General features: G+C 41.4%; 1 protein-coding gene across 1 annotated transcript in view; it reads right to left on the reverse strand.

Moving 5' to 3' along the window:
- Positions 1–1,631: 1,631 nt before the first annotated feature.
- The window catches only part of ZNF451 (zinc finger protein 451), a gene marked incomplete at both ends in the record, with an annotated part of 18,708 nt that continues 5,065 nt past the window's right edge, over positions 1,632–15,274 (reverse strand). The window contains 7 exons of the mRNA XM_010149375.1: positions 1,632–1,818; positions 2,749–2,879; positions 6,581–6,715; positions 7,810–9,464; positions 10,015–10,162; positions 12,305–12,458; positions 14,141–14,267. Of these exons, the coding sequence (XP_010147677.1) occupies positions 1,632–1,818; positions 2,749–2,879; positions 6,581–6,715; positions 7,810–9,464; positions 10,015–10,162; positions 12,305–12,458; positions 14,141–14,267 (2,537 nt within the window). The remainder of the gene's footprint in view (positions 1,819–2,748; positions 2,880–6,580; positions 6,716–7,809; positions 9,465–10,014; positions 10,163–12,304; positions 12,459–14,140; positions 14,268–15,274) is intronic.

A 15,274-nucleotide genomic window follows, 5' to 3' on the forward strand; every position in this document is an offset into this window, starting at 1 on the left:
AGGGAGTGCCAGCAGCCAAGGGACTCACACACGATTCCATCACCTTCCTGCTCAAAGTAATTTTTTTTTTTTAATAGCAGCCACATGTATAACCTAAGCAGGATGCTAGAGTACCCTATGCAGCAAAACTGTCACTCCCCCTCTCCTCACCATCTCATATCGTTAAGTCACACAAACTGTACAAGAAAGGAAGCCCCCACAGCTAAATAGGCTTAAATTGACTGCTGGCAAGTTACAGCTCTCTTCCAACTCTTCCTCCCCAAATTATGCATAGCTCCCAAAGCAAAACCAGCCTCCCACATTAATATGTAGTTAGAGCTTTAATTACACTGTAAGAGATCTATCAATCTAGGAATTTCAGTACACTCCACAAAGGAAACATTCGTAGTGGGAATGCAATGATTCAATGTGTAGCTTTATGGATAACTGTGGAGAAAAGTCATGCTCCTCCTGGAGCAGAATGAATTGCACTGGTGGAAAGTGACAGTTCTGTAATTAACTATACCAAGAAATTTTACTGGTATGGCTGCTTCTGGCTGCGAATCACGTCTCCGTAATCCAGCTGAAAAATCTAGACCAGCAAATACCCGAGGTGGCCAGAACACTCTCTAAGCACATAAATCAATTCCAGCTCACCACAGTTAATTATTTTTTTTCAGGAAATCATGTAATTATCCTATCTTTCTTTTTCCTTTTGATCAATGGATGCCAATTCAGCATTCAGTGCTAGCACTCCACTTTAATCTTCCTGCAGCACCATGCAAAAGCTCTTGTACACCTGCATCAAGCCTAGTAGTGTGTTTTTCTGGTAACAGTTTAGGGCTAATTCAGAAACCACTTTCTGTAATAGGCACTTGTTTTAAAAGCCCTCAAAACCACCACCACAAGGAAACAGGAAAAGTAATAACGTGTCTACAGAAACACGTCAGGTTTTCTAGGAAAACTTTAAGTCAAAGATATTTAAAAATAATACTGAGAAGTATTAAAACTCATGTCAGCTCCAGTATCCTTTGCATGAAAATGAGCCAGCTCAAACCTCTTGGATTATCCTATATAAAACCAGTGTGATTGTTTTAGTGTGCCATTAATTAGAATATGGCACTCTAGGGAGCTGATCAGCTTTCATTGCTGTTTTTCTTTGACACAGATGTGTGAGCCATGTGCCAGTGAAGGCAAATATCAAGTGACTGGAAGTGGCCAGGAGGACCACCAGAGTTAAAAGGGGCAGAGATATTTGGGGAAATAACAATGCTTAAGCACAGTCATGTTTGATTTAGACCCAGAACAAATCAAGCAAAGCAGATTTGAGTACAAATTGACAAAGAAGAGCACCCTGAACAGCTTCTCTTCAACTAGAAAGGAGGTTTCATACCAAAACAATAGCTTGTCTCCTGCTATAATAAAGAATACAGGGAGGACAGTTTGTTATGTTGAATAAAAATGCTTAATTAGTCTGGTGTGAAAGCTTGCCCCAAAGCAAATTGATTTTCTGATCTGTATTTCACTGAAATACCAGTACGATACAAGAAGCAACGAGCAACAGCTTATGTAACCAGCACAAGCGTTCAATTCCTTTATTGGAAAGAACTATCAGTTTACTGGGATTACGATGTTTCATGTTTACTTTCTACCTTTTGTGGTATCTGAAATGCTGTTCAGCAAGGCACACATCATGTCTCCTTCAACATGGTGAGGATTTAGGATTCGAGCTGACCGCTGGGTCATCTTAAATTGAGTTTCCAGTTCCAGGAAGCTTTTGTCTCCAGAAAGTACAGTAAAAGGAATTTGCTTGGGCAGGTGCTCATCCAAACGACCAGCCTGTATGGAAACAATGACAAGCGTTGAATTGACATCGAATTTTCATCTCGTGGGATTGGGCTAACTTTTTGCAAGACAGGTCTCCATAGAAAACCTTCCACACCAGCTGCCCCCGGCTTCTGTGGTCCAAGGTGCATTATACCACTGCGAAAGGTATTATTTCAACAGCCTGACATAGCATCTATTCTATATGTATGACAACAGATACAAAAAATGGCTACCAGATCAGAACAGATGGAGCATGGAAAAAATTCCTAAAAAGCAGTATTTCAGAACCATCTCCACATAAAACAAGTCATCTGTGCAGAGCATTAAGAATCATAACAAGAGCGTAACTGTTGCAAAACACAATTATATCATATAATTAGATTCTCAAGTAGTTTTATTTAACTGATAAAGCGCTATTAAGAATCTGAGTCCCCTGGGCATCCCCACATTCGGGTCCTTCACCTGCACCTCTCCCAGTCCAAAGCCCAAGGTTTACTGAACAGAGGCACTGCTCTGCCAGCCCAGGGGGTCACTGAAGCTGGCACCCATCCAACTCTTTCTTCAAGATGGCTTTAGATTTGGGCTACCTGAAGAGTGAAGCAGGAGTTACATTTCTCTCAGAAACAGAAACTGTTAAGAACTGTGGCTTTTTATTCTTCACTTTCTAACCAGGCTCTTTCCCCTCCACATCAGACTGATGCCCTATTTTGGCTAACACTTTTATTCCTATGGAAAGACAAAAAAAGTGAATCACTTCTCAACAGGTTGTCTTCACTCGTTTCACTGACAGGTGTATCATTTTTTTTATAGGACACCAAAGTTACGTGAAGAGAATGGAAGAATCCCATCTGTAATTAGTACTTAACATCAATAGCAGATCTCATGTGCCAACCTTCTCTGGGTACAGACACACAACAACAATAGAAACACGCACTAACTTACATGAACACAGAGAGCAAAATCTGCTGCTTCTCTTCTGGTCCCACAATGTGGATGAAGAAAGAAGCATCCAATCCTCTTAAGGTAATTGTAAATTTTGCACTGCACTGGAGGTTTCCAATTGCTGTGTCCTCCTAAACAGTGATCAAAAGGAAAAAAAAAAACACAAACCAAAACCCCACAAAATAAATGCGACCATGAATCAAGAATGCAAAAGCAAATACAAATCTGGCTTTAAAGACAAAATTTATTTTGACCAATGTGAAAGGTAAAATAAATAACCGAAATCCCATAAGAATCCTTGTTATTGGGTTAGAGAGCAATAAAAAGGACTAAGTAGCTAGCTTGATCCTACACAAAGCTTCTCAATTCTGTACGAATTTTTCTTCTAATCCTAAAAACCGTATCTTTAAGAAGTCATGTGCATTTAGACACAAGGATGGATTTTTTCCCAGTGTTAAGTGCAGTTATGGTTAATGTGCAGAAGCAGAGGAGCTCTGGGAATGAAGCACAAGTAACAGAAATGCTTCTCTTAGGGAATCCCATAATGCACAAGATCCTTTTCAACACACTGTAACTACCTGACACATCACCTGCCAGAACTCTTTAGAAAGAGGATCCAAGGACTGAAGCAACAACAGAGGAAAAATGCTGGAGTCCTGACAAACACTTGGATGCAGTCAAGGATGAGCAAAATGAGGCTACAACTGGGGAAAAAGAGTGCAGAAATTCTCAACATTATGCTAAAACATGCAGTTACTGGCTGAGGAAATAGATGGATAACAGATGAGCTGAGTAACAGACCAGATAAAAAGAAAACCAGGCTGAAACAGGTTGCAAGGGAAAAGAAAGGCACAGCAAGTCTCTCAAGGAGATGGGAAAAGCAAAAGAGCTTACAGTTACTATGACAACACAAAAAACCAAAGGGAAAGACAATTTGAAGGGAGTGAATAGGAATTTCATGACATTCCCAATGGCTAAGACATAATGGGTCTGCAGTGGGGAGGAAAAAATGTCGCTTTACCTACCAGATGATAGATCAGCTGGATGTAAGAAAGGATTTTCAGTGAAAAGGGAAAGCAGACATCGAGAGCATTTCATGTGAGGACATGTGAAACTAAGGCTCAAGTAAGCACACGACAGAGAATTGTGTATTCCAACCCACCCAGCCCTAGTGTGACAAAGAAGGAGAAGCAATCTTCAATAGATTTCTGCTGGTTGTGTGTGTGTCCCTCCCCTTGCTTTTCAGCCTATCAAAAACAATTTCAAAGCTCAAAGATTCAGTAACAGGCTAGACAAACAATTTCGGGGTATGTCTATAAGACACATGATATCTGCAGGTTGTTCTCATATGTTGTGACAGCTTTGGTCACTGCTATTTGGGAAAGACACAGTCCCCAACCCTGGCTTTTGGCTGCATAAATGTACAACATAAACATTTGACCAGGACTGCTGAAAATAACGACAGACCTGTGTTTGCTCTAGGGATCTAGACCACAAATGTGTGAAGGACAACGGAATTTCTGAAAACAAAAACAATACAGAGCCTGGGAAATACAGTGGAGGAACTCAAAGCAAAGCTAAGGCTCTGTTAGCAATAGGAATAAGTGAAATAATGTAAAAGCATCATAAAAAGAATAAAGTCAGAAAGGCTGTTTGGGATTTGCAGAGAAAAATAATAAGAATCAGAAGAGACCAGGATGTCACTATATTTTCACAGGCTAAACAAACAAGAGGAGCATGCCTCAAAAAATTCTGCAAAACACTTCGGAGAGGGCACCTACAATAAATGTGCCTGGGAGCCGTAGCAACATCCCTGGGCACAGTGTCTTAACTACCACCTTTGAGTAAGATGATCGTATTAATTGAGGTTCCTAAGAATAGATTAGTGACACTAAGACTGTGCTATGGATTATTTCTCTCGGTTAGACAGGTTAGAGAAGAGACGTTTCTGACAATACTACAGCTCAGACATTCCTGGGTTCAATCAATTTTTTCATAGTGAATCATAACAGGGTATTTTAGCCTTGGAAAACAGTGACAGTACAGAAGACACTGTCATAACAAACAAGCTTGGACCAATTAATGACAAACCAGTTTTGATTAAATTAAATAGAGTAACAAAGTATAACTGAAAGCGAGTGTCTGAATTCAAGGGGGCAAAGTTGACATAACTGTGAAAATTCATTCTTTACAAAAATAGTTCCAATATCTAGACAGAGTAGCTTTGGACCTCAGATGTCAAATATGCCTGACATTTAAGTCAGACCCCTACCAGTTTCTTACTTTTATCTGTAGAAAAAGAAAAAAAAAAAACACACAACCATGTTTTTCCAAGGCCAAGTGCATTGAATAGTTCGAGAAATAAACAACAAACCTTCAGCAATTAAGAACTGCAGCTGAACCCCAAATCACAACAGCCTTAAAAAGTTCAGGAGCGCAGAGGTGAAATAAAATCTGACCAGAAGTCAAGCTGGTCAGAGCCTCCCAAAAGATAGGAAGAACAAACAGGTTGTTCAGCCACATAGAAAAAAGCATAAAAAATAAATGGAGCAGCCAGGTAGCAAGGGTGAAATAGAAATCCAGGATGATAAATGTATAATCTAAATCCTCAAAAATCAATATTTTCTGTGGCTTTGTGCACATACGTGCGTGGGCACAAGGACACCCTTTCTGTGAAGGGAGGCCAAAGGCGAGGTAACAACAGTACAGAAGCAGTGCCTGAGCAGAAAACAACATGCGGGAGTTCCCAGGAGAAATCCTCCAGCATGATCCTAACCACCAGACATTAGACTACAGGCCCAGGAGCACAGCTGACTGACTGAAGAACTGGCACTTTAACAGACATACTTGCTCTGCCTTCATCAGCTAACTGGAATACTTGTTGCTGAGAGAAATCAAGCGATTCTGGCATCAACAGGCCTTTCTATTCAACCTCAGCAGCATGAAAACTCCCAGCCTTCACGACATTCTTGTTGACTTAATGTTCTCAATTATCTCCTTAAAAGACAAACAAGTGCAGTGCAATAGTGTTTGCTAAGTGTAAAGCACAGTTCCTACATGTCTGTTAGAGTGAGGCCTATGTTTCAGGCAATCAATATTTTGAAACTATCCCTTTATCAAGGTTTCACTGAACTATTCAATGTACCCCAGACAAAATAATTAAAGGCAGATACAGAGAAAACCAGTAGAAAAAAAGCATGAGGTAGACAAGAAGTTGGTTCAAGAGCAGCCAGATAAAGAAAAGTACCAAGAGATGTTCTTGGTAGACTTCACAAAAAGTTTTCCTACAAATCCGTAACGATGTGGGTTCCACCAATCACCTCGTACCACCCTACCGCTATCTTCCAGATATGAGATACACCTACTGATGTACAGGATGCCCAGGGACATCCTTAAGGAGCGAGCCAGAAACAGAACAAAATTCAAGCACAAGAATGTAAAATCAGGCCTTTTGGAACTGAAAAGGAGAACATTACAACAAGGATTTGGGAATTAGAAAGAAAATAATCTGCGTATTACAGTTGTCCTGATAATTATGGAAACCTAGTACGATACAGCCTAAGTGAATTCAGCAGGGAAGCCAGGGAGACTCCTGCATGGTTTAGCAATTCTGGAACAAATCTCTACAAGGAATAGTGAGAGCACAGGAGGTTTAGACTGAGTTAGGAAAGTTCAAGAATGTTTCTATTACGTGGAGCCTGTGACACTGTGACGTACACAGCCCCAACAACTGCTTGCTCCTGTTCATTCTCTCCGATTCAAAGAATCTCCACTCAAGTATTTGTGTGGACTTGTTAATCTTATCTTCTTATTTCCTTCAACCACTTTTTACCTTGAAAGCCCCAGATAAAGGTCCCTTGGTTCAGGTTAGCTGGCAGCTGCGTGAATAAGCTCCCCCAGTTGTCCAGATCCACCAGCACAATGTGAGTCATGGTACTCAGGTAGTCAAGATCAGGAAGTTCACCAGCTTCAGTGGGAAAAAAAGGATGCATTTAAAGTTCGCCTGACTTTCTGGTCAACCAACATACATCAACTTAGATATGCTTTGGAAATTCATGTATTTGACTGTTCCAGATGCTAAAAGGTACATGGCATGATACTATTTGGTGACCGCACCGTTTTTAAACAGCTGAAGTAGCATTTAGCGATGCACAAATCAGAAGGTAGAGTCTCGCTGTATGGCGGTGTTGAGCTGTATAGTTCTGTGGTAGGCACAGAAAGCTGCTGTCCCTCCCCGAGACATTTTAGTAGTCCACTTAATGTTCAACTGTGCACCCTCTACTACAGCAAGTCTCCGTGATGTTTAATTGCTTAGGTGCATAAAAGCACGTAAAATGTTTATGGACATACTTTTTGGGTGTATAACTAACAAATGTCAACCTTTTAATCAAAAGCATTAAGACACCACTGGAAATTAAAACACTTCCAGTTTTTGAACACAAGGCACACCCTCAGTATTTTTGATGTCATTCTTGGAAGTGACCTGACCTTAAAAATCCATATGCTCAAGGCAAAAAAACCTACTATGTACAGAAAATACAAATTCTCAGCTGGAATTGTGTTTTGGCAAGCTAAAGGAAACTGAGAAGATGGTGTTATAATAGGACTGTCCACACAGAAAGCACTACCAGGGTAATACTTATTTATGCATACAAAGAAGGCAAGTTTCTCTTGAATATGTGCATATTAGAATCCACTTCTACATTTCTAAGAGTTAGATTTCTATTTGGGGTCCCTGATCGTCCTCTTCCTTTTAACACCAAATGACCCTCCCAGATAATTTGAAAATTTCAGTCCCAGGGTTCTCACATATGTCTACTTCTAATTTTTTAAAACTTCATGCATATGGCATATAGCAATAGTTTCCCGAGTTTAAAGTTTTGGAAACTCAAATACTGAAAATTTAAAATGCAGCTTTGAGAAAAATAAGTATTAAATTCTGAGCTGAGTTACAGACTAGATGCAGGCAAAAGGTATGCAACGTTGTACTGACATCAAAACACAGTGTTAAGGACAACACTATTTCTGTAATGTTAAAAAAAAAAAAAGCTTTCTACAAACCTTCACTGGGTTCCTCAGAGTGTGTGACATTTTCTTTCTTTCCTTTCTTTCCCTGTATTGGTCCCTGCAGAGGAGATGACTGCGGTATTTCCTCAGCCTTGGATGGAGATGCTTGAAATTTTAGCTTGTGAGGCTTTATGTCCACACAAGCCCCACTTGCTGCGAACTTGAATACTGTATTTTCTGATTCTGACGCAAGACTGGAGAGATTGGGTTTCTGCAAGAAGCAGTGTTTCATGTGATAGTGCTGATGTGCACTCTGAAGATCGTCAAAGTTTTTGTTGCAGGCGGCACATCTAACAACATACATCTCTTCTTTGTGTTTCAGCAACGGGTGACTGTTGAGATGTCTGTCCAAATCAGCAAAATTTTGTGCAGTAGCAGAACAGAAGCAGCATCGAAACCATAAGTTTCCTTTTTGCAGCATGGCTTTCTGACAGTTCACATAATCATTTCTCTTGTTTATTCTGGAGACATAAGTTGTCCGGCAACCACAGGTTAAACAGTCTCCTTTTTCTACCGGGAGGAAGTCCTCCTCTTTTTTTATTGACACCTCCATCTGCTCAGGCACAAATGCATAGTCTGTGCTATGAATCTCCTTGTAATGGATCAGAAATTCTTCTTCCGTGTCAAAGAAAAGATTACCACAAAGGCCACAGAAGTATTTAATCTGTACCTCCTGGCTATGATGCTCTTGGAAGTGTCGCTGTAGTGTTCCGAATTTCCGAAAGTGATTCCTGCATAAGCCACAGCTGTATCTGTGAAACGCGTGGCTTTCTAAGGACGTGCAGTGTTGTTTAACGCTCTCTTCGGATTCAAACATCTCCTCGCAAATGCGGCACTGCCACTTTCCCAGAACAGGACTTTCTTCAGGGGAGAGTTCTACAGGAGCAGGGACGTAGTCTTTCCTTCTGCCTGCGGAAACGCACGCTGCATCAGAAGCGGATGGCATGGGTTCATCTTCCAGAGCTTCTTGCTCATAATAGTAACTATGTCCACCATGAAATTCGGTCACGTGGCCCATAATATCCTCTTCTCTGAGAAGATCTACAGAGCATGCTCTGCACCAGAGAAGAAAGTTATTCAAGTGTGCTCCCCCATGGAATCGACTCATATGCAGGCGGATAATGCTTGAATTTTCAGCAAGCTTTCCACACACAGCACACTTGTGACAGATTCTATTTGCGGATAAAATGTGCTTTTCTACTGATTCTTCTGTAAAAAACTTTTGAAGGCATTCACAAAACCAGGCTTTTACTTTGCAGGCACTACTTTGACTTTGGTTTGCTACACAATCTTCGTTTTTCTCTCTTAAATCGCTCCTCCGTTTTGAAGGACTAGACCCCCTTTCACCGGCAGACTCACTCGAAGTCAGATGCCTTTTAAGCAGTGGTCTCGACCGATCCACAATATGGCACAAATGAGACTGATCTTTCTTTTTTCCATTGACGTGACAGAAGGTCAAGATGGACTCTTCCATTGTAGTAAGAATTTTAACGTTATGTTGAGTGGCTTGCTTATGCTGGGTGATCTGACTCTTATCAGCAAACAGCTTATCACAGTTCTCACAGTGACCTTTTGTCTTAAACATCTCTGCAACTTGGGAGATGCTCTTCTTCGACAGTGCCACGGGCCCAGAATTACGACAACGTGTTCTAGAATGGATTAAAAAAAAAAAAATAAAAGGTGTTACATCACAACCTGAAATGTTTTTAAGCTTTCAGATGTACTTTGGAATATTACTTAGTAGCTCCTGCAATTAGTGTGTGGACACAGTGTCTTCTGTATACTTCAGCTCACCTACAAGCTTGTCAAGAAATACATCCAACACCTATCTAGTCTCTGCACTTGAAAGAGAATTAGCTGCTAATTTCCAAAACCAGCACTTAGACTGATGCTTATGTTGCTGACTCAGTACATTTGAGAAATCAAATGCTGCCAACCTAGAAATGGTGGAACAGAGACCCGAGTTCTGTTGTTCACTTACAGAAAGTAACAAAAAGGGTAACAGACATCAATCAGCATTTTGCAGTGGATCGTGGAGGGTAAAGACATGGAAAGGGGGAGGTTCTTTCAGAGTTTACTTAGGAAGTCAACACTGAGATGGTCCTGGATGCCCTGAAATCCACTAGTGCCACTAAGCACACGACTGCCAGTTACTAACCTACAGACATTCAGCTTACAGAAGGCAACTCTCTCACAAACCTGAAATGAGCAGTCAATTCCATGTGTGAGCGCAGCATCTGGCGGCAGGATATACACTTCACTTGGAAGGGGACCTCTTTGCACTGAGATATCAAAAGGTTCTTTGCATAGGATGGGAAAGGTAGAGGAAGGCCAGACTTCATTTCATCTATAATATGAAAGAGCAGACAGTGCAACCACATGTTGAAGAGTTCTTTCAGCTCTCAGATGACAAAGTTACAACTGTACTTGTTTATCACAGGGTTCAGAAAACAAGTGACCATGTGTCAGCCAAGTCACAGTAAATGTGCAGCACAAGCTTTAAGTAAAACTGCATTAATTTTTTAAACTTCTGTGACAATCTCATACCTGAAACTGTTTGCATCTTGCTTTTTCATACTTAGTGCCTGACTACTTCCCTTTTCCTCCTTCTACAAGGTCAGGTCAGATATGTCTTAGGAAGGTTCCTGTACCACCTGTCTATCACAGAATCACAGAATGGTTTGGGTTGGAAGGGACCTTACAGACCATCTAGTTCCAACCCCCCTGCCATGCATGGGCAGGGACACCCTCCACTAGACCAGGTTGCTCCAAGCCACATCCAGCCTGGCCTTGACCACTTCCAGGGATGGGGCATCCACAGCTTCTCTGGGCAACCTGTTCCAGTGCCTCACCACCCTCTCCGGGAAGATGTCTACTCTTACTGCATACACTTTTGTTTAAAACCAGCGTACTTAAAGAGAAAAGTATGCAATTTGTTAACAAGTTCCCACATAGTCTGACAATCTCTCTCTTTCCCATCCTCAGTGTTAATTCCCCTTAAATTTTTAGGTAGAGGACTTTCTGTACATACATATCTAACTCCAAGTACCAGTAGAACAAAAAAGTTGCTACTGAAAAGAGAATGGGAAATGGCTTATGAACTACACATTGCTGTTCATGTTCTGCATCTCAGGAGGCAAATTCTCTTTGAATTTTCTGTTTAGTAAGATGTGATGATCAGCAGGCAATAATCTGAAGTTATGCCCTCCAACTAACTTCACTGCCAGATCCTCCAGACCATGCTGATAATATTAATCAGGAAGACCTACCACTGCAAAAGCAGAGAACTTCCTTTTTTTATTCTGAGCTAAGCGCTATCCATCTCTAAAGCAAACACTATTTTGTGCTTTTAATCTTTTCAATGCAATAGATCGCCAGTAATTTTTAAAACCTGTGCCCTGATTTTAAAGGCATCTATAGTCAGCACATTCAGAATTAATAACCTCATTGAGAATAAAAGTACATTAGATTTACAATACATAAGAGAACTCGGAACCATGTGGCTGACTGTCACTTCCATGTACTGACTCGACCTGCACGAAGATTCCTTCAAAGCCTGTCTTTACTGTACACTTCCTGCAGCCACTCTGGGGGAGGGCAGAAGATATGGTTATGAAGATGAGAAATAACTATACCAATCTTTCTGGCCATGTAAGCTTATTCTGAAAGCTACACTAACTAAAATAAGGCAGCTTCTTGAATAAGAAGTCACCTCCATCTACATCTCATCTGTCAGCCATTTAACTAACATTAAAGTAAATGCTTTAAGGCCTATTGCTCATGTCAAAGCTAAAAAGTCAGTACAGCTGTGATGGTCATTAACCCTGTTTTCAAGGCCATGATCTGACATACTTTCCATGGAATCTAGTCAGTACAGTTCAGGATGTTACTAGCTCACAACATAACCAGTATTTTAGCCTTCAGCAGCAATGCGGCCAGTGCAAGGCATCAGACCAGCAGCACTGTTCCAGCTAAGCAGGCTACATTTGCAGTTACAGGGAGAAGAAACTCTCATGGGTATTTTTCATCAGGAAGGCCAAGGACACCGAAAAGAAAAACAGCCTCCAGCAGACCTGAGCCAGTACAGTAAGGTGAAGGACCACCACAGCCAGTCTGACAGGAACAGAAAATGAATTTTATGTGTTTTGGTCAGACTTCCTATCAACATGTTAAATGTAAACTTATTTAGGACAGTAGTTGCACAGAGTCACTGCAGCATGAGCAGCTTATATGAGACCTGACAGCATGGGGATAAAGGGAAGTCTACTTCTCATTAGAGTAGCTGTGATGAAGGAATCATTTTTACACAAAAATATGAATTTCAAAGCATCTCCTCTTAAGAGCTGCATCACATTAAAAACCCTAAAAGAAAAATAAGAAATTATTAAAAACAAATTAAATAGGTTTTTCTGCTGTGTAAAAAAGCTTAAGTCATTCATATCATAAGGATCACGTGGAATGAAAAGCAGTGCACTCTGCAACAACATACCACTCAGTTTAGAAACCAGGAGGAAGTGGTTCTTTCCTGACATATGCTGCAAGCATTCATCTCTTCTGGTGAAAAGGAGGAAGCAGTTCGGGCATGCAAAACATGGGATATGCTGCGGAGGGAGATCTTTTTTATGCCCATCGTTTTCATTTAGCTGGAAGAGAAAATTACCTAGTTAGGAAAAATATTAAATCAAAACCTGGTCCCAGCTCCCCTCGCATCCTTCCATTCCTCTCCCTTTTGCGGTAATATTTTCACTTTCAGGTTTCCAGCTACCACATCTGTGTTTATCTATAGCCTACCCTATGCACTTCAGCTTGTGACACACGAGGGACTGGCCAAAGTGCCGTTACCGAACTCAGCTACTCACCCTTACTGCACTGGTGAGTTTTCCATTCCCTTCCTGCACCACCAGGAGCAACCACCTTCCCCAGGAGCTATGGGCTCCATCAGTTCTTAGCTAGTCCCTTTACCCAGCCTCTCAAAAAAAAGCTCAGTCACTAAAACAGCTGGTTTTCCTTATGTCAGTTCTTCCCTAATCTTGATAACCTCCAACTTCTCAAAATGCTACTCCTCACAGTAGCCTCACAGGCCTGTGACTTGTATCAAAGTCAACTCCTTCAACCCCTTTTGCTTTCTACATCAACTTCAGATCTCTGCCACCAGGGCAAAAATCCTTTAATTTTGCTTTTAACGTTTTTGTTCCCTTCCTTCTTATGTCACTCAAAAAATCTTCATGGTATGCTTCCAGAGCTCTGCTTCGCATCATCTCCTCATCCTTCCATACCAAAATAATCCCATCTTCTTGCCCGCTGCAAGAGCCACTCCTTTTCACCAAACTTGTCTCTAGCTCCTGCTGATGCCCCTAGACACACCAGTGGCACATAACCCGGCAGCAGGGGAAAAAGGGCAGGGGCAAACTATGATGCAATCATTCCCAGCTTGCCAGAAATGACTATACATCAGGAGTTACTACTACTCTGAATATTGGATTACTTTTAGCTAGTATCTAAAATGTCCCCTGATTTTATCACAGCTTCTGCAGACTAGGGGGGTACACAAAACCACTTGTTACTAAACCGCTAAACTTGGAAACTGCTATCCATTATACAATTCAAACCCAGACTGCTTAAATAACACCATACACACCGAAGTTAACACCTGTGTATGTCACCGAGCTGAGATTTTAGAGCAAGTTACGAACAGAAAGAAAAGAGAGTGTTATCAAAAGGAAAGTGAGAAGACTGGAGGTAAGGAGGTCAAACAACAAAAAAGCAAGTGCTATTAGCTTACATTCAAATCAAAACCCAAAAGCTAGATTATCCTTCACCCTTCTGTAAATTCACTAGTGAGTGAGTGAGCAAATGCATAGAAAGACTGGAAATAGAAGAAACAGTTGCATCTGAATCACTCACGTTTTTCCCATTCTATTGCCTTATTGCCTATCTCCATTTCCTTTCTGCAGCTTCTTTTCACCATCACTTACTTCACCCTAACTTCTTGCCTTTATCCTTCACAGTTTTGGAGACACAAAGAAGGGGAATACTTTTCGACAGCACCAATAGCGGTACCAGAGGTTCAAGACAGAACTACAGTCCTCTCAGAAGTACAAGCTAGTGCTCAGATCTCATGGGAGTACTGTAAAGATATACCAGGTATTTGAAACAGCAGAATAAGAATTATCTTGAAGACTAAAAGAAGGGAGTGGAGAGAAGGAGGGTTAAAAGCAGGGGGGAAAAAAACCCAAAACCAAAAACACCATCAGTGCATAATAATACATCTTGAAAACCCTCTACTACATTCAGTCGGGCGAGTTACTTATCCTCTTGATCTTGCCTTAGATAAAAGATGATCACTGTACTGCTGGGAGGTTGAAAACGTTCTGCAGCATATCACACAGGCGACAGCGTTATTTGGGGGTCCATGTAATGTGACTGTTGGGTCACAAGGAGAATGATCAAACCTGGAGAGGAAGAAATAATTAACAAACTGGTCCCCTCTAAATAGTCATAACGGGTTTTTAATGAAGAAAAAAGAAAATCTGTCTTCTGAAGCTTCTGGACAAACACCTACCAAATCAACCTTAACTGTAAAAATTCCTCACTTCCGCCTTCATTAACTGCATCAGTTGAAGCATCCTGTAGAGAGGTGATACTCCCAGCAGCTTACCTGTTATAGTGACCAGTTTGCAGAGCAAATCACACTGTTTTTAAGAGCTAGAGAACTAACAAAGCCTCCATCTCCTACAGAGATATTTTAAAATTTATTTTGACCTCCCTGCACTAGTTCTGGCTGGGATGGAGTTAATTTCTTTGCAGCAGCTTGCACAGAGCTGTGTTTCGGATTTATGAACAACAGTGTTGACAGCACGGGGATGTTTTAGCTATTGCTGAGCAGTGCTTGTGCAGCATCAAGGCCTTCCCTGTTTTTCAGACTGCCCTGCCAGCGAGTAGGCTGGGGGACAGGCAAGAGGTTGAGAGGGCACACAGCAGGGACAGCTGACCCCAGAGATATCCCATAGCATACAACACTGTGCTCAGCAATGAAAGCTGGGTGAAGGAGGAGAAAGCTGGGTGAAGGAGGAGACGTTTGGAACAATAGCATTCACCTTCCCAAGTAACAGTTATGTGCAACAGAGCTGTGCCTGATGGGAATTTCTTATTTTGCTTTGCCTGCATGCACAGCTCTTGTTTTACTTCTTGAAGGTTTTTATCTCAGCCCCCGGTTTTCTCACTTTTACCCTTCTGATCCTCCTCCCCATCCCACTGGGGTGAGCGAGAAAGGAGCTGTGTGGGGCTGAGCTTCTCACCAGGATTAACCCACAACACTCCCCTCAGCTTCTCTCCTCACCATCTTCCCCGTGAGACATTCCCTAGTCAAGAGGCAGTATGTACTGGAATTGAGCCCAGACACAGTGAGCACTAACCAGTAATGATCAGCTACAAACAGATGTCCAGCCTATAGCTCTCA

Source organism: Eurypyga helias, unplaced genomic scaffold, assembly GCF_000690775.1.
Source record: "Eurypyga helias isolate BGI_N326 unplaced genomic scaffold, ASM69077v1 scaffold12813, whole genome shotgun sequence".
In the NCBI taxonomy this organism is placed as follows: Eukaryota; Metazoa; Chordata; class Aves; order Eurypygiformes; family Eurypygidae; genus Eurypyga; species Eurypyga helias.